The following is a 21,860-nucleotide window of genomic DNA, read 5'->3' on the forward strand; positions in this document are numbered from 1 at the left end:
ATAGGCAGAGGTGGCTGAAGCGATAGCCATCATTGAGAGGTTACCTAGAATGTGCAAATTTTATTACCAGCTGATGGGGAGATAGGAAGAACAAAGATTTGAGTAATTTTCCCCCAAAAAAGATAGATAATTGGCCAGTAAAGAAATGAAAAGATATTCAACATTTTTCATTAGAAAACTGCAAACTGAAATGAAATGGCACCACTTCCCAGCTAATAGGATAGCTGTGGTTAAAGAGGCAGCAACAATACTGTCAAAGACATGGGCGCTAGAACCTTCCTCCCAGGTTCACGACAATTCACAATCACGCTTGACTTTGGAAAATATGCAATTTCTAAAATATCAGGCATTGAATTACTATGGTGTCCAGCAACTCTACTCCAAGGTATACTTTCCAGGGGATGAAAGCAGGGGATTCCATATTTTATACACAGATATTCCTAACAGTATTACTCACAATACCAAAATCAACCTAATGTCTGTTAACCGATGGGTTAAAAAAAATGTGGAACATATTAATGGAATATAATTTGTCAATCAAAAGAAATCTACGTGCTGATAATACACTACAGCATGAATGACTCTGCCATGAAAGAAACCAGTCATGAAGACCATATTTTATGATTCCATGTCATGGATTCAACTATGTCCTACCTCAAAATTCATGGAGGGCCAGCGAGATGACTCAGCAGGTACAAATGTTCTGTCAAAGCTGACAACCCAGGTCTAACCCGAATCCTACATGGTGAAAGGAGTGAACTGACTTCCAAGTTACCCTCTGAGCTCTGCACATGTGCCACAGTACAGGCACACACACATGCACATCAATACATGTAAAACCGAAAAGTCACATGTTGAAGCCTGAACCCCTCAATGTGACAGTATTTGGACACTGGCTTTTAGAAAGGCAATTATGACTACTATAATCCATTATATATCTTCATAATAAGGAAGATACCAGACAAGAGGCCACATGAGGAGAAGCAATATAGCTATGTCAGAACCAGCAGACTCACTGGAAACCAACCCTGCTGTCAGGGCCTCCAGGCCCAGAACTGGGAGGAAGTGCAGTTCTGTGTACCTTATTAAGCAGCCTGCACTGACGAAGTCATTCCCTTAATAGGCAATATTCAGAAAAGGCAAGTTTGGAGACAAAAAGCAGATTAGTGGCTGCCCAAGGCTGGGTTAGCAATGATAGTGTCGTGATAAATGACTGCTACTGAGTGGAGACTTTCTTTGAGGAGAGTGATAAAAATAATCTAAAATTAGATGATAGTGACAGTTATACACAGCTGTTAAGTGGTGGATTATAGAACACCACCTCAAAAATCTACAAAAGGCATTTCAAGCCAGATATCTATGATCCTAATACTCAAGAGGCTAAGGCAGGAGGAGCAAAGTTCAAATCCTGCATGTGCTACTGTGAGGTCCGGGCTAGCCTGGGCTACATAATGAGTGTGACCCTGTCTCAACAACAAAAATTCAGTAACTTGAAAAAAATAGTAACATGCTAGAAAATATACTTCTTAAAAGCTGCACCGTGCCAGTGAGATACCCAGCAGGTAAAGGCACTTGCCACCAGGCCTGACAACCTGAGTTCAATCCCTGAAACCCACATGGTAGAAGGAAATGACCAACTCCCAGAAGTTACCCTCTGGCCTCTACATGTGCTGTGAGGCGTGAGGACACACAGGCACAAAATAAAGTTAAAAACGAGCTGCCGAGCTTACCAGATACTGGATCATTCTGGGAAGGAACGTGAAGCCCGGGAGCCACCTCCTCACAGAAACTGCGAAGGACTTCAACTGAAGTTCTTCTTCAGAAGTACTCTCAAACACCGGAAAGAAAGTGGCACAAGCCGCTAAAAACGCCACCGTTGTCACAACTGCGGGCAATAGGAGCTCATCCTTCAATAGAAGAGGCAGCATGCTGTAAGGGAAAATGGGGGATCAAAGGCAGCAAGTTCAACTGTAATGTGAGTCTGTAAGAATCGTGCTGGAGACGTTATATGGAAATTGGTTTGACTCACCTAAATGTCGACACTAGTAAAAACCAAGTCGACATGAAAGGAATTTCATTTAAAACTAAGCAAACTGGTCTAAAATGACAAGAAAAACAATTTTAATATTACAGAATGTAATTTTTTTTCAGAATATAATTTTTATCTCTAGCCTGTAAACAACTAAATATACTCTACATGTCTGATTTCCAAGGTTAGTTTAAAAGAAAAAAAAGTTCTCCATGTGACTACTCAGAAAGTGTCACCTTCTCAAAACCAGACAACAGCCACTTGACTAGGTCACTATCAAACACTCCTCTGTGGCCACGGAACAGTCCCTTAAGGAAAGGACCAGAGAAAGAAGCCTCTGCATTTCAGTCATTTTGCAAATACAAAGTGAATCCCAAGGCCATTGTTTTCAAACTTCTTCTATGTTACAGGTCACAAACTAAAGTCATGAAAAACAGGATTGCCACATCAATGAAGAAAGGACAACAGGTGAATTACAGAAGGGACAGGTTAAAACTAGTAAACTAAAGACAAAGATGAAAACTAAACAGTTGGAGGCCACATGGAAAGGACAAGGACACAGGGCCTGAACAGGGCGCTGCTAAGTGGAGCCTCCTCTTCTTATCTTGTGTTTAGGTGCTCTCCCACAGTCTTTGACTGATGTTGTCTGGGTGTAACTGCATCCACGCTCATGGAGAAGCAAGCCAGTTAAAGCCCTGAGTCCTAGTCCCATGGCTGCCACTCACTGTGTGACCTGGGCCAAGGATTAATGTCTCTGCAAGGATCACTTGTACTTGTTTTTAGCAATACAAAATAAGCTTTTCTAAGAGTGACCACTGTTGACTTACTGTTGCCATTACTACTAATCTCTCTCCCGTTATGTTTAAAAAGGTTCCAAAGGCTTGACATTCTCCTCCTAGGGTAGTTTGCATGAGAAATGTCCTCCATAGGCTCAGATATTTGAATACTTGGTCCCTATTTGGTTGTGCTGCTTGGGTAGACTTAGGAGATGTAGCCTTGCTGGAGAAAGTATGTCACTGGAGGTGGGCTTTGAAGCTTAAATGTGCCATTCAAGTTTGAGCTCTCTGCTTCGCGCTAACGGTTAAGATGTGAGCTCTCATCTTGCTGCTCCAGCCACCTGCCTTCTTCCCATCATGATGGTGACAGACTCGAGCCCTCTGGAACCATAAACCCAAATAAACCCTTCCCTCTATAAGTTGCCTTGGTCATGGTGTTTTATCACAGCGACAGAAAAAGAACTAATCTACTCCCTTTCTTAAAGGAATGTTTTTCTGCATGGCAACCAGCATATAAGGTTTAAGCTTGGCATTGAAAACCACTGTTTCCTATTAAGGGATCACACTAGAGGACTTTCCAGTGCTTCAATATGCTATACCAGAAGGGGTTTATCAGCACAAACATAGTAAGTATTCAATAAGTAAGGTTTTCTGAGTTCCCCTTCCCATGTACTCTTTCAACTACCAAACCAAATGAAACTGTATTACACATAGGCACTGCTCTGAAAATAATAACGATGAAACACTACTTGGCCTTAACTGCAAGGTGGATCAAGTAGCAAGCCCTCTATGTCCTCAGGACCTCACTCTCCCCTTCATCTGCAGAAACCATGCCTGGCTTGCCATTCCCTCAGAAAAAAGCCGAAGTTTCTAGAAGCCCTTCCAAGGTCTTACCTGACCTGGACTACTGTGCGGGTAGTTTGAATTGGGGAGCCCTAACCAGGTACAGGCTTCAGGGGCGGACATGTCCTCCCATCTGCAATGACCCTGTGCAGCAGCTTGTATGCCAAGATGCTTCCACAGAGGCAGCCCAGAGCTTTCAGCCCAGAGCTCCACCTAAGAAAAGCGCGAGCATTTCCCTCATCTCCCTGGCCATTTTGTACCGGTGTCTTCTACAAGCCCACTGAGAGCACCGGGTGGGGCGTAAGGCAGCAGACAGTTGGGACTGACCCGGGGAGGAGTCAAGTATTGCACATTATTCTAAGCCTATACTACTTTAGAATTAGGATAACACGGCCCAATTGTCACCCAGTTCTTTCTATGAAGAGCGGAAAATTTTAATGCTCTTAAAAAAAAGTAATCTGTTGAAGGATTGCCAAGAGGGTCTGAAACCTTCGTCTACAGGCTGTGATTGTGTGTGTGTGTGTGGGGGGGGGAGCAAAAAACAAAACACAAGAGAAACAACATATGGAGGACCTCATGGAGATGAATGGTAGAGAATAAGGCTATCCATTAGATGTGGAAATGAATAAATTACAAAAGACAAAGAGAAGAAACAGGAAAGCCACTTGGAGAAATGTGTTTAATTAGTAGAGAAAAATCTGAAGACCAGGAAGACATAAGAATACGTCAATAACAATTTTATCAACTGTGTTGGTTTAAAATATATTTTATAAAGTAAAATAAAGCATTTTCTGAGAATGACTAAAATAATTATATGCAAAAATATTGTGTTGCTTTATTTTGTATTTAAATTAACACTTTTATAAACTTAGTTATACATAATACTATATAATAAAATTATAATGGATGTACACTTCAAAGCTGTCTACTTACAATGACACCAAGAGAATGGACTTCTCATGTACTTGGAAAGAAAACAGAAAGAATGATAGGGCACAGCTAACCTTAAAGAAGAAGAAGAGGGTAAAACATGATTTAACAACTTGAAAACTGTGTCAATGGAACTATAAATGTAAATAGAAACATTCCAAGTTTAAATAGTGTAGTTACTAGTCAAAAGGGAAAATTAAACCCAGAGTGTGCATAATACTTAACCAATTTTAAGCATGTAGAACTTAAAAACTAATAGTAATTATTGGGCTGGTGAGAAGGTGCAGTAGGAATAAGGTGCTGACGACCCAAGTTCAGTCCCCAGGACCCACCTGGTGGAAGGAGAGCACTGGCTCCCACACACTGTTCTTGACCTGTGGTGACACATGTAAAGCCTCTCACACCAAAAAATAATTAAATAAAGGTTTTTTTTAAAAAGCAACTATTAAAAGGCTACATAGAAGTATCCAAAATGGTTCTGAAACTCGGCTACTAATAAACAAAACTACCAGCCAGGCTTGGTGGCACACGTCTTTAATCCTAGCACTTAGGAGGCAGAGGCAGGTGGATCTCTGTGAATCCAAAGCTAGCCTGGTCTACAGAGAAAGTTCCAGGACAGCCTGGGCTACATAGCACTACTCTGTCTCAAAAAACCAATAAAAGTAATAATAAATAATAAAAGATAATGATGGGGAAATCTACAGAGACAATTGAACCAAGCTCATATTAACTCACAAACTTTAAACTGCCAGGCTCCAGGGGTTAATGGGGGTTTGACTGTTATATTATCGCCTGTACATGGTAGTTTTGTTTATTATTATTATTATTATTATTATTATTATTATTATTATTATTAAAGAATTTTTTTTTACTCATTTTACATACCAACTGCAGATCCCACCTCATCCCTCCTTCCTGGAACCTGCATGGGACCAGACTAGGCCCTCTGCATATGGGAAACAGTTATGTAGCTTGGTATGTTTGAGGGGCCCCTGGCAGTGGGATCAAGATCTAACCCTGGTGCATGAGCTGGCTTTTTGGAGCCCATTACCTATGGTGGGACACCTTGCTCAGCCTTGATGCAGCGGGGAGGAGCTTGGTCCTGCCTCAACTGAATACACCAGGCTTTGCTGACTCCCCATAGGAGCCCTTACCCTTTTGGAGGAAGGGATGAGGGTGAGGGGGGAGTTGAGGGGGAGAGTGGAAGGAGGGATGAGGTGGGATCTGCAGTTGGTATGTAAAATGAATAAAAAATTTTCTTAAATAATAATAATAATAATAATAATAATAATAATAAAAAACAAAACTACCACGTACAGGCAATAATATAACAGTCAAACCCCCATTGCCCCCTGGGGCCTGGCAAACTACTTAAAACATATAGGGCCAGCAAGATGGATCAGTAGGTAGAGGCCCTTGCTGCCCAAGGGCAGGAGTACCATCTCCAGAACCCACCTAGAGGAAAAAGAGAACCAACTTCCATAAGCTGTCCTCTGCTTCACACAGGCATGCCATGGCACGTGCACACAAGTGCACACAAACACACAAGTAAAATAAATGTAAATTTGTTAAGCATGAAAGACAAAAAGGTCAAAGTCTAAAACTGAAAATCAAACAAATTTACTGCAGTGTTTTTAAAAAGCGTGCCCCAATGAGACACAGTACCTGTTTTGTGAAGTCACCCAGCTACTTGGGGTTTTCAGTACGTGTCTCAGATCTGTGTGTGTGTTTCTAGCTGCTGAAGCACAACTCCTGACTTACACACCCCACACATCCCCTCCGTAAATGTGCTGACACTTCCCACACACATCAGCCATCCACTTCGCTCCATTCTGCTCTGCCGATGTTGGCAAGCAACCTGCACGTCACCTGGCCCAGTACAGTAACCGAACTGGAAGCACTCCTGCCTCTCACAGGAACCTTCACAGCTGTGTCAGATCACATGATGCCCGTCTCAAACCCCACCGCAGGCTTCCTAGTACACATCCAATAAAGCCTGGACTCTCGTGAACTCTGTCTTTCCTAATCCACCAGTTACTGTCTGTCTCCTTCACCCCACTTCGCCCAAGCCACTTTTCTTACCCCTTTATTCTTTGAGCAACCCAAATATGTTTCTGTTCTCTCCTCTTCCCAAAATCTGTCTTTGCACATCTCATACAGAAGCCTCTCAACCAGACATCTGACATCTTCTGAAATTTGCCCCATTTTTTACCTTTTCCTCACCTACCCTTAAACACAAGCACACACACAAATATGCATTTTAACATCCATTCCTAGGCTGCTCTCTGTCCTTTCCTAGCTCAAGCTCTCTTCTGCCTTGAGTTTCTTTTCTGCTGTCCAGAAGTTCCAAGCCTTGTCTAGCTCCCCAAATCTGGCTGAAATCCCACTTGCCAAGCAACAGTCTAAAATCCTCCTCCAAGATCTCCACGTTCCCCATCACAACAGACTTGATCTGTACCTGACCAAGCACAATGCCGGCGGCTCAGCAGCATTAGCTCTTGTTTCTACTGCTGAGGCGAAAAACCATGACCAAAGAGCACGCTGGGAAGGAAAGGGCTTATCAGGCCTATACTTCAACATTGCTGTTCATCATTGAAAAAAGTCAGAACAGGAACTCAAAACAGGGCAGGATCCTGGAAGCAGGAGCTGATGCAGAGGCCATGGAGAGGTGCTGCTTACTGGCTTGCTCCCCATGGCTTGCTCAGCCCACCTTCTTATGAAACCCAGGACCAGCAGCCCAGGGATGGCACCACCCACCATGGACTGGGCCCTCCCCCATTGATCACTAATTGAGAAAGTGCCTTACAACTGGATCTCATCTCCACAAGGGAGGCTCCTTCCTCTGATGACTCTAACTTGTGTCAAACTGACACACAAAAGCAGTCAGTACAGATGCACGTTATCACCACCTTTGTACTCCCTCAATCAATACAAAGCGGAAACTAAACAGTTCCTGAAGTAAACCGAAGATTCTGATTGCTCGGCCTAATGCCTAATCCAGCATCTTCTGCACAAGGATGGTGTTTAGTGTCGGTCAAATGATCGAGCGTTTTATTTTGCAGCCCAGTCAATCTTACCCCAAAGCAGAAAATACTTAGTGATGTTTTTAAACAGTCAGCTACAGCAAGAAGTAAACATCTTAAGAAACATAAGAAACTTACCAGAGTCAATCTGAATCCTTTAGAAGAAGGCTGAAGGGTCAGTTTTATACATGCAGGAAGCAGGCTCACAAATGTAAGGCAAAAGCTAAAAAGCAATAAAATGTGTCTTCTGTGACAGAAATCTAGCTAAAACAATTACTTTTTAAAATATAAGGATTATATCATTCATCAATCTAATTTGATCCCAGATTAAACTTTATTATTTATTAAACTTTAAACTAGAACCTAAATAAAGCATACACATTGAAGTATGTGTACACTTTTGTACACAATTCCAATGTGGTGGTATTGTGTTCCCCAAAATATTGTGTACCTTAATAAACTTATCTGGGGTCAGAGAACAGAAAAGCCACAAGATACTTAGGCTAGAAAATGTTAGCACACAGCCGGGCGGTGGTGGCGCACGCCTTTAATCCCAGCACTCGGGAGGCAGAACCAGGCAGATCTCTGTGAGTTCAAGGCCAGCCTGGGCTACCAAGTGAGTCCCAGGAGAGGCGCAAAGCTACACAGAGAAACCCTGTCTCGAAAAACCAAAAGAAAAAAAGAAAATGTTAGCACACGCCTTTAATCCTAGCATTCCAGAGACAGAAATCCCTCTGGATCTCTGTGAGTTCAAGGCCGCATTGGAAACAGCTAGGCATGGTGACTCACGCCTTTAATCCCAGAAAGCAGCCTTTAATCCCAGGGAGTGGTGGTAGAAAGCAGAAAGGGCGTGAGGACCAGAAACTAGAGGCATTTGGCTGGTTAAGCATTTGGCCTGGTTAAGCATTTGGCTGGTTAAGCATTCAGGCTTTTGAGCAGCACAGTTCAGCTGAGAGCCATTGGGATGAGGACACAGAAGCCTCCAGTCTGAGGAAACAAGACCAACTGAGGAATTGGCAAGGTGAGATAGCTGTGAGGAATTGACAAGGTGAGATAGCTGTGGCTTGTTCTGTCTCTCTGATCTACCAGCATTGACCCCAATAACTGGCCTCGGGTTTGACTTTATTAATAAGAACTTTTAAGATTCATGCTACATTCCAATATAATACAAAACCAAACAATACCAAGTATTGCATTTGTCATTTCGCATTTAATATCATGTATAAAGATATAAAGAACAGAGTTGCAGGTCAGTTAGCAAACACTAGAAAATCAAAAAACACTACCAGGCCTAAGGAGACAACACTGTATTTCCAACACAACTACTCATAAACTTAACTCTCAGGGGAGTCCTGGCCCTCACTCCACAAAAGTTGACAATCTGAGTTTTCAAGTCCAGAAAGAACAAATCATAAGGAGTGAGCAGCTTCTCTTAGTGATGGCTGGGGAGTAGGGAAGAGACAAGGCAGACACAGCCACCTCAGCACTGTGAGAGATGTGATTCCCAGAGCCTGAACACACCTCAGCGCTGTGACAGACAGCTCCCAGAGCCTGAGCACACCTCAGTGCTGTGACAGACAGCTCCCAGAGCCTGAACACACCTCAGCGCTGTGACAGACAGCTCCCAGAGCCTGAGCACACCTCAGCGCTGTGACAGACAGCTCCCAGAGCCTGAGCACACCTCAGCGCTGTGACAGACAGCTCCCAGAGCCTGAACACACCTCAGTGCTGTGACAGACAGCTCCCAGAGCCTGAGCACACCTCAGCGCTGTGACAGACAGCTCCCAGAGCCTGAGCACACCTCAGTGCTGTGACAGACAGCTCCCAGAGCCTGAGCACACCTCAGCACTGTGACAGACAGCTCCCAGAGCCTGAGCACACCTCAGCACTGTGAAAGACAGCTCCCAGAGCCTGAACACGGTATAAGTCTCAACACAGAACCTCCTGACTTCCTTACTTTCGGGGGTTCTGTACCCAATGAGCTCACGAGGCTGAACTGAAGTCCCCAGACTCCCTTTTTGTATATTTCCTGTGAGGAAAAAAAGTCTATTCTGAGAGGCGAATGTGGTGACATTTTATTTGTGCAACTGAATAAAGTTTCTCTGAGGATCAGAGGAAAAAGCCAGCCATTATATTAATCATAGAAGTCAGGCAATGGTAGCACATGCCTTTAATTCTATAATTCAGGAGGCAGGGATCTGTCTGGATCTCTGTGAGTTCAAGGCCGCACTGGGAACAGAGCCTTAAATTCCAACACTAATTAACCATAAAGGTTTGGAGGTCTGTATAGACAGACAGGGAGTGACAGAGCTGGGCAGGAAGAAGAAGTGATGTAGCTGGACAGAGAGAGCAAACAGAACAGAAAGGCATATAGACGTGGGTATACAGGAAGTAGGTCTCTTTGGAAGCTGAGGGGTCGGTGAGGTGACATTGGCTTGTGGCTTTTCCTATTCCTCTGATCTCTCAGGTTTTCACCTCACTATCTGGCACTGGGATTTTTGTTTAATAGGACCATTTAGCAATTGGTCTACAGGCAGAGCCCACAAGAAAGGCAACACCCACCTGCTACTCAAGCAAAGGGGAGTGTCTGTCCTGGGGCCTGGCAATCAGCTGGAAGCCCCGAAGACAGCTTAGGCCTCCTAATAGCCATGATGGGGCAGGTGCACTTCCTTCCCAAAACATTCCTGATGCCTGTCATGTGGACTTCTGGTTTGCTTAGCCAGACCCCACAACTGCATTATCCAATTCTTGTGATAAGTTCACACACAGAATAACCTCTAACTTGCTCTATTTTGCTGGCAAATGCTGGCTGCACACCTGTGACAATCATGAATTCTTCAAGATAATGTTAACCTATAGTGTATGTTCTAGTTAAAGGAAAAATAAGAAAAATGTTCACATAAAATAATTCAGACTGGGAAGGAAAAGAGGGAGAAGATAAAGATTAGGAGGAGGAGAAGTCAGGCAGCGGTGGCGCTTGCCTTGAATCCCAGCTGGGGAGGCAGAGGCAGGCAGATCTGAGTTGAGGCCAGCCTGGTCTTCAGAGCAAGTACCAAGGACAGACAGGGCTACACAAAAAACCTGTTTTAAAAAAATAAACATAAAAAAAGGGGGTGGTGAGGAGAAAGAGGAGGAGGACAGAATTGTATTGTATTAAGTGGGAAGTCACTAATGACCAGCTCAGATAAATAGCACATTACTGTAATTGGGTTGGTTTTTTTTGAGAAAGGGTTTCTCTGTGTAGCTCTGGCTGTCCTAGAACTCACTTTGTAGACCACGCTGGCCTCAAACTCACAGAGATCCACCTGCCTCTGCCTCCTGAGTGCTGGGGTTAAAGGCGTGCGCCACCACCGCCCCACTTACTGTGATATTTTTGAAGGTTAGTTTATAAAGCACTATATATATATATTATGTTAGTTACCTGATTGCTAGCTGGATGTGACGAGGCAAAATGTCCTTAATCTTCAGAAAAACATTAATGCTGCACCAAATATTGGCTACTTTATCCTTAAAAGAAATTTGTTAGTTTTACATTTTGGTATAATTGAAAGAAATATTAAACCCCATGAAGTACAGCCTATAATCTCCAGGTAATAAACTTTAGAGACATGAAACTTTCATTCACATTTATAACAAAGTAGATTAAACTCTTCAAGCAATAAAAATATATACCCACAGCCTAGAGCATTTTTCTTTTTCTTTTTTGAAATGCAGATTATATAAAGCATTAGTCAACCATAATCCACATTCTAGTAAACTACTTAATATTTTTCAAAAGGCAGTATATTAAGCAAAAATCTCCCCAAACTTGTAAAATAAATATTAATTACATTTGCACCATTTTATTACAAATGTAACTTTCTGTCACATAATCTAATAGGTACTAGCAATGACAAGACTAATTGCTAATAAATCAAGAAGCTTTAAAACATTAGCAGTTGGGCTGGGCTTACTCAGAAGGAGATTTGCTATCTCAGCTCCCCAGCTGGTGCCACCCATCCTCTACACAGCTGCAAACATGGCATCAGGAGAGGGGTGGCTGCCAGCAACTGCCCCACCCACTTCCTGGTCAAGACAAGGTCTAGAGCAGCCGCTCCCAACCTGTGGGTCAAACCACCCTTTCACAGGGGTCGCCTAAGACCACCTGCACATCAGATATTTACAGTACAATTCATAACAGTAGCAAAATCACAGTTATCAAGTAGCAACAAAAATAATGTTATGGTTGGGGGGGTCGCAACATGCGGATCTGTATTAAAGAGTTGCTGCATTAGGAAGGTTGAGAACCACTGCTCTGGAGCTTCTGTGGTGAACAAGGAACAGGGGACTGGTGACACATTAAATATGTCTGACACCACTCCATGACTCACTGTCACAGACACTTTCTGAAATGGAAGATACAACAAATAACAGGCAGTCTTTATAGAAAATCAAGCTTTGCTTTGCTATTAAGGTTATCAAGACTTGAAATCATGACTCTGCCACATACCATGTCTATGAATGTCTAACCTCAGTTTCCTATCTGTACAACAGGGACAAGAGCCATCTTAGAGCTGTGGGGATCATAAGTCATGCAGAAGGGTCTAGCACCTAACGAGTGATATTAAGCAACAATGGGGATACCACCAATCTGTACAGCGACACTGTCCACACACCTCTGCATTCACAACCACACTGTTTAGTCTCTTTCAAAACGTTATCCCATCCTCCTGTAAATCCATGGAAAACTATTTTATAGAAATAATGTATTCAAAACTTAGAGATGCTTTCTAATTCTTTTCAAAAGAAATGTTATTCAAAAGCAAATTATCTATAAATATGTTGTCTCTAAGTTTATTAAAAGACCTTTTGTTTCAGAAATAAATGGTTTGTTTAATTTAATTACTAAATCTAAATGATCAAATTATTCATGCAATAAAAGTTTAACCAGAGTGATTAAAGTAGCATTAAATGAAGGATTCTCATTAAAAATTACTGTGGATGAAGGTTATATATTTCATAAGGAATTATGAGATCTTTCTGAGGCAAACAGGATTATCAGCTTAACAAATAATTCTGGCAAACTAAGAAGAGAATGTAAACCAACACGGTGGCAGGCTGGTTAACTTGGTTGCCTCAGCATTCAATGCTCTTTTACCATGGACCAATCTGACTTTTAAAAAAGTACAACTGAAGCCGGGCGGTGGTGGCGCACGCCTTTAATCCCAGCACTCGAGAGGCAGAGCCAGGCGGATCTCTGTGAGTTCGAGGCCAGCCTGGACTACCAAGTGAGTTCCTGGAAAGGCGCAAAGCTACACAGAGAAACCCTGTCTCGAAAAACCAAAAAAAAAAAAAAAAAAAAAAAAAGTACAACTGAATTATGGACCTAATTATGGCAAAAATATTACCTATTCATAAGGCACTAAAAAATGCCAACTAAGTCAGGGGTGCTATATTGGATTAATAACTGACAGGATGACTGGAGGAGGAAACGGAAGTTACTGTCCCTGGTATCTCCTCTATGAGCTCCCCAAAGTTAAAAGGGAGGTGCAGTAATAGAAGAAGGTCCATTTGTAAACATACCTCAAACAATCCACGATCAATAGGGAAGAGTCTTCTTAGAACCTGCAGGGCATGTTCCCTTTCTGTAAAGAAGGGCAACCAACACAGAAGGAAGGAAGCCACGACAGTACAGGCTATCTTAATCAACGACTCAAACCTAGAACAAAGAGCGGAGACAAGCAGTAAGACAGAGAAAGCCTAACAATTCTTGAAAAGTGATGTGACTATCATTCAATACAATAACCGCAAATATAACAGCACTGTCAATTGATACTATCAATAAAGATTTAAGATGGGAATCCACTCACAACACAGCTGAAATTTTCACAACTGTTAAAAGACTCATTTTTCCAGCCAAAGACCCACCACTATCATAATTAGCATTTAGCTTGGCTGTCACTGCTACAGGCATGAAGGGATGCAGCCACAAAGAAAAATGTCAAGCAGGAGTATTTTTAATAAGTGGATAGCATGATAAGCTCTAAAGTGATAGCACTCCACAGGAGTATTCTGGAAAACTGGCCCAGACTGCCTCCGAAGTGTACATGGATCCAAACAGTCCTGTAGTTACGAGGATTTGCAAGGGTACAGAACATGGCTCAATAACTTTCTTCCATTCATCCATGCATGGCCAACACATTTATAAGAAAGCACCTAAACCAAAGACCACCTTCCTCCAGATAAGTATGCAAAAAAATTCTCTAAAAATTTTTAATTCTGTGCTCTAAGAGTCACTTACCCCTTTCCTTTGAGGCCTTTTTTAAAACACTTGCCAAGTAAAAAGCAAAAAAATGGCAGGGAATGGTAGAGCTCCATCTGTTTATAATTTAGAGCTAAGCAAAATGCCAATGATCCTAGCAGGTCCCAGTCACAAGATACTCCAAGAACACCCCACAAAGCAAAACCAAGACTCACAGAATTATATCTGTCCCTGTGTCAAGGAAATTAAGCCACAGAGCTTGCATTTTGTAAACATATTTCTTGTGTGATTAAAAACAACATGTAAACTAAAAGCTTACTTCTAAATATAAACTGAAAATATTAAAGTGATAAAAATGTATACACAGCAGGCTCAAATATATTGTCTGCTGTTAAACAGCAATGTGTAAAGGTTTAAAGGAGTTACAAATACAGACAACATAGTTTTGTTTCTGTTAAACTACTTCACAGTATTATAATAATATTCCAAATCTGCAGAATAAAACCACTCTGGCAGCAAGTTCAACACCGACAACAAAATCGTTGTTGTCACTGTATGCTTCTGTCAATCAGGTAAGAATCAAAAGAAAAAGAGGAGCAGGAAGAGAAAGAAAATCTTAATTAGAAATTCAAAACATGCCTAACAAAACAAATGGAATTTAACAGAGGTGTTAATGGTAAAGACAGAGTAATTTCCTATAAGGCACAAAACAGAAAGGAAACCTGCAGAAGAGGGAAATAAAAACTCTAACACCTGAAGAAAGCTCAGCATGCACATGGCACCTCACACTTGTCTGTAAATTCAGTTCCAGCGGATCCAACATTCTCATACAGACATGCACACAGACATGCACACAGGCAAAACACCAGTGCATATAAAATAAAAATAAACTATAAAAAAAATAAGGGGAAAAAATGTTGGATATGGTGGTACACATCTTTAATACCAGGACTGGAGAGGCAGAGGCAGGTGGATTTCTATGAGTTTAAGGCCAGTCTGGTCTACAGCAAATTCCAGGATAGCCAGAGCTATATACAGAGTTACTCTGTCCCCCCCACAAAAAAAATGTAAATAAAAATAAAATTAAAAATAATAAGGAAAGAATACATAATTGTTTAAAAAAATATCTCCCCACAAAATTGCGTAACTCAGAAACTTGAAGACTTTAATTCACCACACCAGACTTTTATCAACTGAAAAGAGTTCATATAAGTATATATGACAATAGAGGATGGCAGTGCTACGTGCTGATGGGTGATGTCACTCTATATGCTGTGAATGTGTTGCTCTGATTGGTTGATAAATAAAATGCTGAATGGCCAGTAGTCGGGCAGGAAGGTGGGAGATAAACAGACAAGGAGAATTCTGGGAAGAAGAAGGCTGAGTCAGGAGTCACCAGCCAAACACAGAGGAAGCAAGATATAAAAGCAGAACGGAGAAAAGGTACCAAGCCACGTGGCTACACATAAATAAGAATTATGGGTTAATTTAAGTGTGAGAGCTAGTCAGTAATAAGCTTGAGCTAACGGCCATACAGTTCGTAAATAATATAAGCCTCTGTGTGTTTACTTGGGGAACGCAAGTGGCAGAGATTTGTCCTAACCACGGGCCAGGAGGGACACAGGAAAACTTCAGCTACTACGTGCAGTGAGCCTAGATTATAATATATAACTGATTTCATTTCCAATTTAATAAAGGATACTGAAAATGTCCATAGTCGATAAGAATAAGACCTGGATACAGCAATATGCATAATGCACTAGCGATCTGTGAAGAAAAGTATGATAGATAAAGAGGTCATTATTATAGCAGAGTGACGAGCACTGTACATCCAGCATGCAGGGAACATCCATCTTCCTGAGGCACTGTCCTTCCTTATTCAAAATATTCCATTTTCAAGAGACACCTGTTAAGACACTAAAGTTTTCATGGAAGCAAAAGAAAATACTTTAATAAAAAGTAAAAATTACTGAAAAAGTTCAGTTGTTTTGTTGAGTCACACTATGTAGCTCTGAGTGTCCCGAAACTCACTATGTAGGCCAGGCTGTCCTCAAGCTCATAAAGATGCATGTACCTGACTCTGCCTCCCAGAATGCTGGAATTAAAGGCACCCTTGTCATTTAATCAAATGACTGGCTATCTAATCATTCAATGTAAAATTCTCAAGAAAGGATGCTTGATAATGACTGTGAACAGACACACACACTTTCCAACATGCCCTTTAGTCAAGTCCTTGTCCCCAGCCAGCTCAGAACTCTGATTTACAAGCTTAGCAATAAGTCCAGCATGGCATGGGTCAACAGTACAGTACTTCTGAAGTTCAATGCAGTCTGTTATTACTAGAGCACACTTAAAGTAATTATTGCAAGTTAAACTACTGTTTCTAAATGAAAATTAATAAATAGAAGACAAAATATTCATTATCCTATCTACTCCCAAAGAGCAGGGCTTCCTTAAAGTTGGTACTTAGTATGTTAGTAATAAACATTTCAGAGATGAAATGTCAGACAGCTTTAAAACTTACCTTTCTCTTAGGTGAGCTTTCTCTTAAGGAGTAACAGTACAAAAGCACCGCTGGGATGTAAATGAGCAGATCAGCAACGAAAACTGTAACAAGCAAATACAATGCGTCCATCAGGCTCTCCACCAACCACCTTCCTCCCACAGCCTTGAGAACTGTGTTAACACTACCTGCAAGTCCCTACACAACTAGCCCTTTGCATTCCCTCTGCTTATAAAGGCTGCATCCCAAGACGCTTCTCTGACTTTAATACACGTAATCAACGAGACGAGGACCCGCAGTCACGCTCTTGCGGCTCAGACTTGAGCGTCAAATGAACGCTCAGAGGACAGGAAGACAGTCTGGTCTCTCGTATCTGCACACTCAAAATGTTCTGCTCAGAACAGCTCCAAGGAGAATCTTTACTGCTGCTATTTATAAAAACATACAAACTGCCGGGCGGTGGTGGTGCACGCCTTTAATCCCAGCACTCGGGAGGCAGAGGCAGGCGGATCTTTGTGAGTTCGAGGCCAGCCTGGTCTACAGAGCGAGATCCAGGAAAGGCGCAAAGCTACACAGAGAAACCCTGTCTCGAAAAACCAAAAAAAAAAAGAAAGAAAGAAAAGAAAAATAAAAAAAATAAAAAAAAAAACATACAAACTTTTACTAGTTGATGCATATAAAGAGTTAGAGAGAGCCTAGCAGTGTCTCATGAACATTATTTTTTTATCCATCAGCAGGATGCAGCATGAGAATGAGGCCCCGGGCTTCATATGAGTTCCAAACCAGCCATGATAGAAGACATGGCAGGACTCTGTCTCAAAGGAAAAAAAAAAAAAAGAGCTTGAGAGGCCTGGGTAAGCAAGAAACTGGAAATACATACATCGTGTATGAGTGTGTGTCTGTGTGTACATAAGAAGGGATGGTACGAGACAAAAGAATAGGGGCAGGGACAAAACAGAGAAACAGCAATGTATAATTCCTTGTTGTACAGTCGTTTTAGAACAACAACAACAACAAATTCTCCAACAGGACAACATTGCTGTCCCAAAAGTCTGTTATCCTGCATGAGGAAGGCACTTTTAACGTTGGGCACTCTCTGAACTAGAATGGGCTTTAACTAGTGTGACTCTCGGGGATACAGATATCAGTGTGGGTGCTGAGAACCATGGGACGAACATGCCAAAAAAGAAAACAGTGGAAAGCCCTGGAAGAAGGAGAGACGAGCAAGAGGGCAGACAAACACAAGCTATCTCCTGGATGATATTCCATAAGAGGTGGACAGTAAAGACAACAGAAAGTCCTTGGGTTAATTAACAACAAAAGGTGAAAGTCAGATATTAAATAAATTAAATCTTAGCTCTATAATGCTTTTAAAGAAATCAAAGCTTACTACTTTCAACCTAGAGCAGTGCATAACAATGCTCTACAAACACTGATGACAGGCTGGGGGTGCGGCTCGGTGGGAAGGCTTGCCTAGCATTTTAAATCCCTTTGTTCAGTCCCCAGCACCACTCAAAAAGAGAGGAGGAGAGCCTGGCAGTGGTGGCGCACGCCTTTAATCCCAGCATTCAGGAGGCTGAGCCAAGCGAATCTCTGTGAGTTCAAGGCCAGCCTGGTCTACAGAGCAAGATCCAGGACAGGCACCAAAACTACACACAGAAATCCTGTCTCCAAAAACCAAAGAGGGGGGAAAAAAAAGAGAGAGGAGGGAGTGTTTGAGTGGGTTGTTTAATGTACAAACACCACAATGTATGAAGCCCCACTCTAAGGACGGCTTTAAGAACAGTGAAGGAACCTGGGATTAGGATACTAAAGCAGCAGCGTAAACAAGTACAACTTCAGTTCCTAACTATCTGACTGAGCCTCAGTAGTTTCCTCAGCTTAAAATAAGGGTAAGAATATTCATTGCATCATGGGAGCAAGTGAGATAATCGATGTGAAATACACAGACTTATTCCTTTACTCTTGGTTTAAAGCTTACATATACTTTTAGTCTTGCAGCACACACACACATATATGCATAATTATACAATTTTAAAACCATTAGAACAGTAGCCAGGCATGGTGGCGCACACCTTTAATCTCAGAACTCAGGAGGCAGAGGCAGGCAGACCTCTGTGAGTTCAAGGCTGGCCTGGTCTACATAGTGAGTTCTAGGACAGCCAGGGCTACACAGTGAGACACTGTCTCAAAAACAAACAAAAAAAGAATAATAACGCTATTTTATCAATTTACCCAAATTGTTTTTAAAACTCAAATTTTTGACCCCATGCCAACTGCTCTTTTACCTGTGGTACGCATGAAGAGCTTGTGCGCCTGACTCTCATAGCCACGAGATGTATGCAGAGCAACCCAGTCGGGATTTACAAACTCTGCCCTGCAAATCAAAGCATACATACATGCACTTTATTCTTCTTGGTTTTAGTAAGAAGGGCACCTGAGAACCTAGACTCTAAGAGTCGGCTGCTGCTGTTAATAGGGTCAATACTGAAGCTCTTCTCCTTGTATTTAATCGTGCAAAATTCACTGAGGATACAAAACAGTATCTCATCTACCTTGCCCATCTTCCAATAAAACCATGCAATACGCAGATGTCTGACCCTTGTCATTCTAGTGTAAAAAATATTCTGATATCACATTTCATTATTAAAAACATACTTCGCTTAGAACCTCTTCAGTTACCAATACAACTGGCTATAATAAACATATTGGTCATAAATTTCCCATAAAATTCAGCCATTATTATTGATAAATCTAGCTTTTAATCATATTATAATATCCTGAACACTACAAAGTATAACTAACCATCATGTTTAGGAACTTAATTTCAACCCATTATTAAAATATGAAACAGTTAAAGGTTGAAATAATAAAGCACGAAAAATGAGCTCAGGAGACACCGTGAAGATGTTTCTCAAATGTCTGCTGACACATGAAGTCTACGAGGAATGTGCTCCAGCAGTGAACAGGGTCCCCACCAAACACAAGTCCTCGTCTAGAAAGCACTTCATTTGTTTATTTTTTTAAAGGAGGCATGCCTATCCTACAAGTTTCTACCTTAGCAGATAAGTTAAGAAGGCCATTTGGCAACACTCAGGAGGCAGAGGCAGGCAGAGCTCTGAGTCTGAGGCCAGCCTGGCCTACAGAGTGAGTTCTAGGACAGCCAGGGATGCACAGGGAAATGGGGGGTGGGGTGGGAGGGGACTGGAACTACAGTTTTCATTTACTTGGCTACTATCCAGAAAAATTAAAGCTTTCTTATATTACACTGCTCAGCAGTCATGTGCAGTTGCTAACTGCTCTACTCCAAAACAAATTAAGTCCTGCATTCTTTCTTGCCTGTACACCACAAACATTACAGAAATGTTCAAAATCTGATAGTGGCTCTTAAACTTGTCATATGATCGAAGCTACAAGCAATCACACTTACATAAACCAGATCACACTGTGTCTAAGGGCATAAATATTCAGTTCTATTTTAAAAAGAGAAACTCACACATATGCACATAAGAGACTATGATAGGCTGTAAGAGGTGGGTAATCCAGTCCCCAGTACTGTAAATTGTTGTCACTGCTGTTAAAATACCTGGAAAAATAAAAAGCACAATTCCATTACCAATATTCAAGACGTAATTTAATATCTCACGCCATTTAATTAAAATTAAGCTTAATGGTTTGACTAATTAAGGCATTAATAATTACTCTATGACATCAAATACAAACAGGGATGCCCAGGTACCTAGGACTTATTCTTAGCAGACTTAGTAAATTAATTATACTCATACAACAAAATATATGCAAGAAGGACAATTTGTTTCTGATACTATAACAAATTAGAAAAACAGCATTTTTAAAGCATAATTTAAAAAATACAAGGCCAGATGGATGGATCTAGAAAAAATCATCCTGAGTGAGGTAACCCAGACTCAGAAAAACAAACATGGTATGTACTCACTCATAGCAGGATACTAGACATGAAACAAGGATGAATTGTCTGCTACTCACATCACCAGGGAGGCTACCCGGAAAACAGGACCCCAAGAAAGACACAGGGATCGCCCAATGACAGAGAAATGGAATGAGATCTACATGAACAGCCTGGACATGAGTGGGGGTAATGAAAGGCGAGGGTCGAGGGAAAGAGAGCTTGGGGGAGCAGGAGATCCCAGCTGGATCAACAACAGAGAGGGAGAACAAGGAATAGGAGACCATGGTAAATGAAGACCACATGAGAACAGGAAGAAGCAAAGTGCTAGAGAGGCCCACAGAAATCCACAAAGATACCCACACAACAGACTGCCGGCAATGGTCGAGAGACAGCCCGAACTGACCTACTCTGGTGATGGGATGGCCAAACACCCTAATTGTTGTGCTAGAAACCTCATCCAACTACTGAGGGATCTGGATGCAGAGATCCATGACTAGGCCCTGGGTGGATCTCTGGGAGTCCAATCAACGAGAATGAGGAGGGTTTATATGAGCGAGAATTGTTGAGACCAAGGTTGGATAAAGCACAGGGACAAATAGCCAAATGAATGGAAACACATGAACTATGAACCAATGGCTGAGGGGTCCACACTGGATCAGGCCCTCCGAATGGGTGAGACAGTTGATTGGCTTGATCTGTTTGGGAGGCATCCAGGCAGTGGGACCAGATCTTGTGCTCATTGCATGAGTTGGCTGTTTGAAACCTGGGGCCTATGCAGGATTGTTTGGCTTGGCCTGGGAGGAGGGGACTAGACCTACCTGGACTGAGTCTACCAGGTTGACCTTAGTCTGTGGGGAAGGCTTTGCCCTGGAGGAGATGGGAATGGGGGGGGGGGGGCGTTGGGGGGAAGGTGAGGGGGACAGGAGGGGGGAGAACAAGGGAATCCGTGACCGATATGTAGAACTGAATTGTATTGCAAAATAAATTAAAATAAATTAAAAAAAAAAAAATCAGTGCAAAAAAAAAAAAAAAAAATACAAAGCCAGTTTCAAAGAACACAAGAAAATACAGTATGGTGATATTTTATTTGTACTGAAATGTGATTTTATTTGTATGTTAATAAATAAAGTTGCCTGGGGGTCAGAGCTGATAGCAAGCCATAGCAGAAGTCTGGCCATGGTAGCACACACCCTTAATCCCGATCACATGACAGGCAGATCTCTGTGTGTTCAAGGATACCACCAGCATGGAGACACACACCTTTAATCTTAATACCAACCATAGAGACCTGGAGGTCTGTATAGATGGGCAGTGATGAGGAGGTCATGTGGTTTGGTTTACAACCAATGAGAAGGCAGAACAGAAAGTCTATAAAAAGACAGATACACAGGAAGTAGCGCTCTTGCTGAGAGGAAGGACAGCAGCAGCAGCGGCAGTGAAGGGTAAGCTCAGCTCTCAGCTACTGCTCTGACCTCTTGGGCTTTTAACTCTGCAATTGGCTCTGTGTTTCTTATTTAATAAGACTGTTCATCTACAATACAGTTTATGGAAAGAGGAAGACTTCATGGAGTCAGGAGGCTTGATGAA

At 41.9% G+C, this 21,860-nt stretch overlaps 1 protein-coding gene across 1 annotated transcript in view; it reads right to left on the reverse strand.

Annotated features, from left to right (window-relative positions):
- Alg6 (ALG6 alpha-1,3-glucosyltransferase) overlaps nt 1-21,860 on the reverse strand; it is a 53,697-nt gene that overhangs the window by 11,837 nt on the left and 20,000 nt on the right. Inside the window, exons 4-14 of the mRNA XM_052716794.1 lie at nt 19,842-19,931; nt 18,634-18,722; nt 16,367-16,449; nt 15,545-15,609; nt 13,882-14,067; nt 13,164-13,299; nt 11,023-11,108; nt 7,740-7,824; nt 4,582-4,652; nt 2,030-2,098; nt 1,731-1,929 (exon numbers count right to left, since the gene is read on the reverse strand). Of these exons, the coding sequence (XP_052572754.1) occupies nt 1,731-1,929; nt 2,030-2,098; nt 4,582-4,652; nt 7,740-7,824; nt 11,023-11,108; nt 13,164-13,299; nt 13,882-14,067; nt 15,545-15,609; nt 16,367-16,449; nt 18,634-18,722; nt 19,842-19,931 (1,159 nt within the window). The remainder of the gene's footprint in view (nt 1-1,730; nt 1,930-2,029; nt 2,099-4,581; nt 4,653-7,739; nt 7,825-11,022; nt 11,109-13,163; nt 13,300-13,881; nt 14,068-15,544; nt 15,610-16,366; nt 16,450-18,633; nt 18,723-19,841; nt 19,932-21,860) is intronic.

The sequence above is a fragment of the Peromyscus californicus genome, unplaced genomic scaffold, assembly GCF_007827085.1.
Source record: "Peromyscus californicus insignis strain IS unplaced genomic scaffold, ASM782708v3 Scaffold_5__1_contigs__length_169319896, whole genome shotgun sequence".
In the NCBI taxonomy this organism is placed as follows: domain Eukaryota; kingdom Metazoa; phylum Chordata; class Mammalia; order Rodentia; family Cricetidae; genus Peromyscus; species Peromyscus californicus.